The following is a 10182-nucleotide window of genomic DNA, read 5'->3' as shown; positions in this document are numbered from 1 at the left end:
TTAAAGGGGGTCACACCCCCTGGGGTATGCAGTTACAGTTTTGTTTGCACAAGCTGCCAAACTCATCCCTTTCATTCCCTTTGCTGAGGAAAACACTCCCCTTTATTCTGCAGCACCCAGTCCAGCAGCTACTAAAAGGGAAGGCTGCAGAGAGGGAGGATGAGAGTGGATTTGATGGGGCATTTACAGCCTTGGGCCAACAAAAGGAGATTTTAGCATCAAAGACAAAGTCTTTGCTAAAAGAACAACTTATCCACAATAACTTTTACTGTGTCAAGATGAGTTTGAGTCTGATCTTTGTTCCCTCAACTCCACAATCACTTCCAGGGTGACACTGGAACAATGAATCTCTCCGCGTCTCTCATACACAACTCATCGCAAATACTAACAGAATGGTGCAGACACAGTGAGAGTCTAAGATGAGAGAGTCGGAACACACGACACAGCCAGAGAGAGTCAGCCAGGATCTCTGCTTGGAACAGAGGGAGGCACTAAAATATCACTGTGTGTCTTCAGTGAATTACATGGCAGCCAGAAACTGAAGAGGCTGCTTCACGTGACGGTAAATTATTAAATCACAGCCACAGAGCACTCGAACAGAATACTAATGTACAGCATGCAGTGTACTAGAGTGCTAAAATATCACTTTGCGTATTGAAACAGATCACATTAAATGCAGCATAATTCTAAAGCATATTAGGCTCAGTACCAGAGCACACCGCAGTATGAAAGCTGCTTGGCAGAGAGCTCAAGGGCACTGGGTGGTGTGAAGTATCAGAGTACCATGGCAGCATATTAAAGATCACACAGAGTGCTAAAACATACTCTATATTGGAAAGAATTTCCTGCTTAAAGTCTACATTTCTTTTTAAATTTAGACAAATACAAACCACAACAGAACGGTGCAACACCGGGTTACATCTCCCGCCCAGACTCCTCAGACCCAGCTGCCCCACTCCCAAATGGCTCCAGGGCCCTGGTCTTTCTAACGAGGACTGAAAGAGAGAGGGTGCAACAGGGAGGGGAGACAGAGAAGAGGGGGGAAGTGGGGAGGGAGAGGGGAGACAGAGGGGAAGGGGGGAGACGGAGGGGAAGGGGGGAGACGGAGGGGAAGTGGGGAGACGGAGAGGAAGGGAGGAGACGGTGGGGGGGGGGGAGAGGGGAGACAGAGGGGAAGGGGAGAGACGGAGAGGAAGGGAGGAGACGGAGAGGAAGGGAGGAGACGGTGGGGGGGGGGAGAGGGGAGACAGAGGGGAAGGGGAGAGACGGAGAGGAAGGGAGGAGACGGAGGGAAGGGAGGAGGGGGGGGGAGAGGGAGGGAGGCAGAGGAGATTAGCCAAGATTTCTTTGCGGTAAAACGATTCCTGCGAAATAAATGCAGTCTACAATTTGGCTTTAAGGTTAAATTTAATTCAGTCAGAATGTGAACGGTAACATTTCGGGAATTTGTTCCAAATACAGGTGCCTGTTTTCAGCTCAGGGCTGGCAAATAGTCCGTGTGCCCAGGGAGCTGCCATCTTTCTCCATGGTAGGTCAGAGTTCGTGGCCAGGGATCAAGAGGTCAAGACTCACTGTCAGAGGTGGAGCTCTCACGGCTGATTTCAATCTGTAGTGACGGGAGGTTGTCTAAACGGCTCTTCTTGTGTGACCGCTCCTTCTCTCTGATCAGAGCACCCCAGGCGCGTTGGAGCTCTGTGTCATCATCCTCGTCCTTCTCCTCCCCTTCCACCACCGCCACCTCCTCCTCTTTCTCCGCAACAGGTTCCTTCTCTTCCTCTTTCTCCGGCACCTTCTCACTTTTCCCCGAGGGTTTGCCCAGGCGACTCCATAAACTCCCTGTTAGGAAGAAATAGCAGAATAAAGATCAGCTCCCTGCTTTAGATAGGTATGTTTTAAAATAAGCTTTTCTGAGTCGCATGGGGACTGAGCTACAGATCAGAAATGTCTTTGGTCTTTAATGGCCTGATTCGGGAAAGAAAGACTTGCACTTCACAACTTCTGGATATCCCAAAGTGCTTTACAGCCAATGAAGTAGCTTTGAAGTGTAATTACTGTTGTTATGTAGGAAACACAGCACTAATTTGTGCACAGTAAGATCCCAGAAAAAACAATGTCCTAATGACCAGATTACTGTTTTCTAAAGTGGTATTGGTTGAGGGATAAATATCAGCCAGAACTCAAAGCAAACTTCCCTGCTCTTCTCAGAACAGCGTCATGGGATTTTTTTTTCAATCACTCATGGGATGTGGGCGTCACTGACCAGGCCAGCATTTATTGCCCATCTCTAATTGCCCTTGAGAAGGTGGTGGTGAGCTGCCTTCTTGAACCGCTGCAGTCCATGTGGGGTAGGTACACGCACAGTGCTGTTAGGAAGGGAGTTCCAGGATTTTGACCCAGTGACAGTGAAGGAACGGCGATATAGTTCCAAGTCAGGATGGTGTGTGACTTGGAGGGGAACTTGCAGGTGGTGGTGTTCCCATGTATTTGCTGCTCTTGTCCTTCTAGGTGGTAGAGGTCGTGGGTTTGGAAGGTGCTGTCGAAGGAGCCTTGGTGCGTTATTGCAGTGCATCTTGTAGATGGTACATGCTACCACTACCTCCAATCGAGGGGGCAGATCGGGCCTCGGTTTAATGCCTTATCTGAAAGACGGCACTCCTGACAGTGCAGCAATCCCTCAGCACTGCACTGGGGTGTGTCAGGCAACATGGGGCCATATGAGCTGCAGCACCCCCTGCTGGAAAGTGCAGGGAAGTGGGCACAGTTTGTTTTTTTTATTCATTCATGGGATGTGGGTGACACTGGCTAGGCCAGCATTTATTACCCATCCCTAATTGCCCTTGAAACTGAGTGGCTTGCTAGGCCATTTCAGAGGGTAGTTACGAGTCAACCACATTGCTGTAGATCTGGAGTCACATGTAGGCCAGACCAGGAAGAATGGCAGATTTCCTTACCTAAAAATCGTAAGAAATTGGAGCAGGAGTAGGACATTCAGCACCTCAAGCCTGCTCCGCCATTCAATTAGATCATAGCTGATCTAATTGCTGCCCTAACTCCACTTTCCTGCCTGCAGCCCCTTATAAATTATGGCAGGGGTGGGATCTGAACCCACACCCCACAAAAAGACTGAAGTCTAAATCCAGCACCTTAGACCACTCAACCACACTACCAAAGGACATTACTGAGCCAGATGGGTTTTTAGGACAATCAATGATAGTTTCATCGCACCGTTACTTTCAATTCCAGATTTTTATTAATTAATTGAACTTAAATCTTACTAGCTGCTGTGATGGGATTTGAACCTGTGTCCACAGTCCAGGCCTCTGGATTACTACTTCAATGACATTACCACTACACCTCCCCAAAACCCACAGCAACCCCCCACTCCCCCCAAAAAACGTACCTATTTTTTTGCTCTTTTCCAGTGTGAAGTTCCTGCTCTCCTGTTTGGGGAATCCCAGCCTGCTGTGGACATCTGTCTGTGGCTCTCGTCGTGTGATGGAGACACTGCCAGCCTGCGGGGAGTGCGGCCTCTTCCCCAGTCGCTGCCTGACACCTGGAACCAACACAGGAGAAGCACACCATCAGTCAAAGGTCACCCGGTGCACAGCATCTCAGAACCAGCACTGAGTGTCAGCAGCAAACACGTTGAATAAACAAAGTTATATTCCTGCTGTCACACTGAATCACACCGCGCAGAAGGAGGCCATTTGGCCCATCGTGCCTGTGCTGGCTCTTTGAAAGAGCTATTAAATTAGTCCCCACTCCCCCTGCTCTTTCCCCAAAGCACTGCAAATTATTTCTTTAACAATTTCTCCAATTCCCTTTTGAAAGTTACTATTGAATCTGCTTCCACCGCCCTTTCAGACAGCGCATTCCAGATCACAACAACACGCTGTGTAAAAAAAGTTTCCTTGTCTCCCCTCTGGTTCTTTTGCCAATTATATTAAATCTGTGTCCTCTGGCCACTGACGCTCCTGCCAGTGGCAACAGATTCGCCTTATTTACTCCATCAATATTGTTCATCATTTTGAACAACTCTATTAAAACTCCCCTGAACTTTATCTGCTCTAACAAGAACAATCCCAGCTTCTCCACATAACTGAAATTTCTAAACATGTTTTTGAATTTATTTCTTCCCCCAAAGTGAGTGGTTCATAGGACAGTTTCGGTTCTATATTTTAAAAAACTAACACCCACAAGGAGGGCAGCACAGTGGCGCAGTGGTTAGCACCGCAGCCTCACAGCTCCAGCGACCCGGGTTCAGTTCTGGGTATTGCCTGTGTGGAGTTTGCAAGTTCTCCCTGTGACCACGTGGGTTTTCACCGGGTGCTCCAGTTTCCTCCCACAGCCAAAGACTTGCAGGTTGATAGGTTAATTGGCCATGGTAAATTGCCCCTAGTGTAGGTAGGTGGTAGGAGAATTGAGGGAAGGTGGGGATGTGGTAGTGAATAAGGGATTAATGTAGGATTAGTATAAATGGGTGGTTGTTGGTTGGCACAGACTCGGTGGGCCGAAGGGCCTGTTTCAGTGCTGTATCTCTCTATGACAATCTGAAATAAAAACAAAAAATGCTGGTGATATACAGGCTGCTGCTGAGCATGTGATATATTCCCTGCTCTGAGAGTTTCTTTATTCACTTTGGTTAAGAAAGAGTATTTCTTAAATGGTGAGAGGTTGGGAAGTGCTGATGTCCAAACAGACCTGGGTGTCTTGTTTATGAGTCACTAAAAGCCAGTATGCAGGTACAGCAAGCAATTAAGAAAGCAAATGGTATGTTGGCCATCATTACAAGGGGATTTAAGGACAGGAGCAAAGATGTCTTGCTGCCATTGTATAGATAAAAGCAAAATAATGCATTTGCTGGAAATCTGAAATAAAAGCAAGAAATGCTGGAAATACAGAGCAGAGCTCTGCTTCTCTCTCCACAGATGCTGCCAGAGCTGCTGCGTATTTCCAGCATTTCTTGTTTTTACTTGCAATTGTATAAAGCCTTGGTGAGACAGGACCTGGAGTATTGTGTACAGTTTTGGTCTCCTTATCTAAGGAAGGATATACTTGCCATAGAGGGAGTGCAATGGGATGGCGGGATTGTCTTATGAGGAGAGATTGCAGAAACTGGGCCTGTATTCTCTAGAGTTTCGAAGAATGAGAGGTGATATCATTGAAACTTACAAACTTCTTACAGGGTTGACAGGGTACATGTGTATAGGATGTTTCCCCTGGTCGCTGAGTCTAGAACAAGCGGACACAATCTCAGAATAAGGGGCAGGCCATTTAAAACTGAGATGAGGAGGAATTTCTTTACTCAGTGTGGTGAATCTTTGGAATTCTCTAGCCCAGAGGGCTGTGGAAGCTCAATCACTGAGCATGTTCAAGACAGAAATCGATAGACTTTTGTATACTAATGACATCAAGGGATAGTGGGGAATAATGGCGTGGAGGTAGATGATCAGCGATGATCTGTTTGAATGGTAGAGCAGGCTCGACAGATCGAATGGCCGACCCCCGCTCCTATTTCTGACCTTCCTTCGGTCATAAGGTCAGAAGTGGGGATGTTTGCTGATGATTGCATTCGCGACTCTTCAGATACTGAAGCTGTCCGTGTAGAAATGCAGCAAGACTTGGACAATATCCAGGCCTGGGCTGCTAAGTGGCAAGTAACATTCATGCCACACAATGACCATCTCCAAAAACAGAGAATCTAACCATCTCCCCTTGACATTCAATGGCATTACCATCGCTGAATCCCCCACTATCAAAATCCTAGGCGTTACCATTGACCAGAAATTGAACTGGAGTAGCCACATAAATACCATGGTTACAAGAGCAGGTCAGAGGTTGGGAATCCTGCAGCGAATAACTCACCTCCTGACTCCCCAAAGCCTGTCCACCATCTACAAGGCACAAGTCAGGAGTGTGATGGAATACTCTCCACTTGCCTGGATGAGTGCAGCTCCAACAACACTCAAGAAGCTCGACACCATCCAGGACAAAGCAGCCCGCTTGATTGGCACCCCATCCACAAACATTCACTCCCTCCACCACCAGCACACAGTGGCAGCAATGTGTACCATCTACAAGATGCACTGCAGCAACTCACCAAGGCTCCTTAGACAGCAGCTTCCAAAACAGTGACCTCTACCATCTAGAAGGACAAGGGCAGCAGATGCATGGGAACACCACCACCTGCAAGTTCCCCTCCAAGTCTCACACCATCCTGACTTGGAACTATAATCGCCGTTCCTTCACTGTTGCTGGGTCAAAATCCTGGAACTCCCTAACAGCACTATGGGTGTACCTACCTCACATGGACTGCGGTGGTTCAATAAGACAGCTCACCACCACCTTCTCAAGGGCAATTAGGGATGGGCAATAAATGCTGGCTTGGCCAGCAATGCCCACATCTCCATAAACGAATTAAAAAAAATGTCCTATGTTCCTATAAGCAGACGTTGGTTTGATAGGCAACAGGTGACAGTACCAGTGCCAGTGACTGAGCTGCTGCCCGCGCCAGCTCCCATGGGCAACTGCCTCTCCGCCAGCTGCCGTTTCTCCTCCAGGAGTAGCCGCACATCCGACACCTTCTCTGTCGAAAGCCTGGCACCGATCCGGTTCCTCACGTTGCTGGACACAATCGTCATGTTTGCTTCTGGCTTTATCGAGTTCCTAGAGAAGCACATCAGAGATAGGGAGGGGGAATAATAAAAACATACACCATCAGTGAAGGAGTTCAGAAAACACCTCGTGCTAGCAATTCTATACAGTTATATAAAGCTCTGGTCAGACCCCATCTGGAGCAACTATGTTCAGTTCTGGGTACCACACCTCAGGAAGCAGGGGGTGCAGCACAGATTCACCAGAATGGTACTGGGGCTAAAAGGGTTAAATTATGAAGTTAGGTTGCACAGATTAGTCTTGTAATCCCTCAAGTATAGTAGATTAGGGGGTGATCTAATTGAGGTCATGGGGTCATTACGGCACAGGAGGCCCATCGAGTCTATGCCAGCTTTCTGTGGAGCAATCCAATCAGTCCCATTCCCTGGCTCTATCCCTGTAGCTCTGTAAGTTTAAGATGATTAAAGCAGTTCATAGGGTAGAGGTTATGCCCTCTGGTTCAGGACTCCTCCACCAAATGTGCCTCATCTCCCCCTCCACTTCTTTTGCCAATTATCTTAAATCTGAGTCCTCTGTTTACTGACCCTCCTGCCACTGGAAACAGTTTCTCCTTACTTACTCTATCAAAACCCGTCATAATTTTAAACACCTCCATTAAATCTCTCCTCAAACTTCCCTGCTCCAAGCAGAACAATGCCACATTCTCCAGTCTCCCCACATACCTGAAGTCCCTCATTCCTGGTACCATTCTTCTAAATCTCCTCTGCACCTTCTCTATGACCTGGATAAAATTCTCCAGCTGAGGCTCCAGTGTTTTGAAGATTTAAAATAACCTCCCTGATTTTGTATTTAATTCCTCTATTAATAAAGCCAAGGATTCTGCATATTTTTTTTTTAAAGTTTTGTCTTGTCACCTTCAAAGACTTCTGTACATACACCCTCTCTGTTCCTGCATCCCCTTTAAAACTGCTGCATTTAGTTTATAGTGCCTCTCCTTGTTCTTCCTACCAAAATACTAATTCACTCCTGATCACCATCCAGAGATCACTGCTGGACAGTGTGGGCACTGGGCGAGGGCAGAGTCAGGAGTAGTTGGGTTCCCCCCAGCCAGACATATGGCTGGGCAACATGCACTGTCCAGAGTCAGGGGACACTTTGGCCACCGTGAACCCAGCGAGGAGCTGTCGCCTCAGGAGAGGGAGGGAGGAAGCTTGGAGAGTGTTTGGGGAATGCTCACCGAATCGTCTTCAGCCGGGCCTCTACTTCATCTGCATACATGGTCATCTTCAGACTCTTCTTGGGCGATGGCATTGAGATCATCTTCAGCTCCAGATCGTAGTCCATCTCGTCAGAGTCTGAATCCCGGGGGCTGAAGTGCCCACCCGTGCGGCTCTCATTGCGATATTCGACCACCACCCGGTCATCCTCCTCCATATCCTGCTCCGTTTCATCCTCGTCCTCATCCTCCTCCTGGATCGGCTCCTCAGGAACATTCCCTAGACCTGCAAACAACGAAACACATCAGCCAGGCATCAAGCAAAGCGCAAAGCCTTCAATGAGTGAGCTGCGATAGTAAACCTGTGACTTCCTGCTCTTCAATCAGCCGCAACACCCACTATCCTTTCCACAGCACCTTCCCATGCAAGCACAGGAGATGCAACCCCTTCCCTTTTACTTCCTCACCATCCAGGGCTCTAAACACTCCTTCGAATTATGTGTACTTCTTTCAGTTTAGTATACTGTATTCGCTACACTGGGGGAGACCAATTGCAGACTGAGTGACTGCTTTTGGAACACCTCCGTTCAGTCTGCATGACCCTGAGTTTCTGGTTAATTCTCCATCTTACTCCCACTCTGTCCTCAGCATCCTGCAGTATTCCAATGAAGCTCGAAATAAGCTTGAGGAACAGTGCCTCATCTTTTGACCAGGCACTTTACAGCCTTCTGGCCTTAATATCAAGCTTAACAACTTTAGATATTAATTGCTGTTCCCATTTTCTCATGGACATTCTGCAACTATTTACACCTCCTCCGGACTCATCTTTTGTTTCATTAGCATGTCCGATTGCCTTTCACCATCAGTCCTTTTGTCATTTGATCACTCCTACCCTCCACACTTTCTATTCCTGTCCTTTTTCCAGGCTCTGTACTTGCATGAAAGCTGTTCATCTCTAACATCTTCCCATTCTAATGAAAGGCAGTTAAGCTGAACACTCTACTTCTCTCGCCACAGATAGCCCCAACCCAGCTGCACCACAACCCCCATGCCCCACCCTCTTGAATGTTGACTGACCAGAGTGGTGGTGTTTATAATGTGATGTCAGCCCCACGTCATCAGGTAGGAAGGATTTTTTCTTTAGAATATCTCTCTGGATCCGTCGGGCATGATACCGCCGCTTCCTGCAGAAAGGCAATGTGAACAAAAATGAACAAACCAGGCCCTCGTTCAAAAATCTATAGAAGGAGTAGGCGGATTCTCAGCGCAAGAGAGAGGATACAGAATCCTAGTGACTGTGATGAAAGGAGGTACTCATGGAACTCCACAACTGTCCGCTTGACTTTTCTCTGCATCAGGAGCCTGCCAGTTCACAACCCCACTCGGTACTTAACCTCGCTGAGGGGGTGCCGCACTGCCAAAAGTACTGCCCTTCCAAGATGATAAGCTGAGGCCTCAGCTGCCTGCTCGGGTGGAACACAAGAAATAGGAGCAGGAGTAGACTATTCGGCCCATCGAGCCTGCTCCACCATTCAATACGATCATGACTGATCTTGGGCTTCAATTTCACTTTCCTGCCCGCTCCCCATATCCCTTGATTCCCTGTGAGACCAAAAATCTATCTATCCCAGCCTTAAATGTATTCAATGATGGAGCATCTACAACCCTCCTGGGGTAGAGAATTCCAAAGATTCACAACCCTTTGAGTGCAGTAATTTCTCCTCATCTCAGTCCTGAATGATTGTCCCCTTATCCTGAGACTATGTCCCTGTGTTCTAGATTCACTGACCAGTAGGAACAATCTCTTAGCTTCTACCCTATCCAGCCCTTTCAGAATAATGCAACTGACCCCATGGCATTATTTGAAGAGGAGCAAGTTGTTCAACTGGTGCCTTGACCAACGTTCCTCCCTTAAACAGCACCACCAGAAACAGACTGGCCATCTTCTTGTTGTTTCAGTTCAAATCCTACCCTGGCCATTTGAGAATTTGAATTGTTTTAAATTTCTGGAAATAAAAAGTTGGTCTCAGTAACTAGGTGACCAGGAAGCTGCTGGATTGTCATAAAAACCCAACTGGCTCACTAATGTTCTTCAGGAAAGGAAACCTGCTGTCCTTGCCTGGTCTGAGCCTATATGTGACTCCAGCCCCACATCAATGTGTTTTACTCTTAACTGCCCTCTGTAATGGTCCAGCAAAATGCTCAGCTGCATTAAAACCACTACAAATAACAAGACCACATGGACAGCAGAGGTTCAAGCTGGGAGCTCCTGCACCCCCTACCAGCTCCTCCTCAAAGAAACTAAAGATGGCCAATAAATGGTCACATCCTGAGAATCCTGATAATTAGAA

At 47.5% G+C, this 10182-nt stretch overlaps 1 protein-coding gene across 1 annotated transcript in view; it reads right to left on the bottom strand.

Annotated features, from left to right (window-relative positions):
* Window positions 1-1388: 1388 nt before the first annotated feature.
* The window catches only part of ncbp3 (nuclear cap binding subunit 3), a 65456-nt gene continuing 56662 nt past the window's right edge, over window positions 1389-10182 (bottom strand). Inside the window, exons 9-13 of the mRNA XM_068010808.1 lie at window positions 8909-9015; window positions 7853-8117; window positions 6482-6666; window positions 3401-3553; window positions 1389-1836 (exon numbers count right to left, since the gene is read on the bottom strand). Of these exons, the coding sequence (XP_067866909.1) occupies window positions 1562-1836; window positions 3401-3553; window positions 6482-6666; window positions 7853-8117; window positions 8909-9015 (985 nt within the window). The 3' untranslated portion in view covers window positions 1389-1561. The remainder of the gene's footprint in view (window positions 1837-3400; window positions 3554-6481; window positions 6667-7852; window positions 8118-8908; window positions 9016-10182) is intronic.

Source organism: Heterodontus francisci, chromosome 30 (genome assembly GCF_036365525.1).
Source record: "Heterodontus francisci isolate sHetFra1 chromosome 30, sHetFra1.hap1, whole genome shotgun sequence".
Classification (NCBI taxonomy): Eukaryota; Metazoa; Chordata; class Chondrichthyes; order Heterodontiformes; family Heterodontidae; genus Heterodontus; species Heterodontus francisci.
The sequence above is the reverse complement of the archived record's forward strand: the minus strand, read 5'-3'. Positions and strand labels throughout refer to the sequence as shown.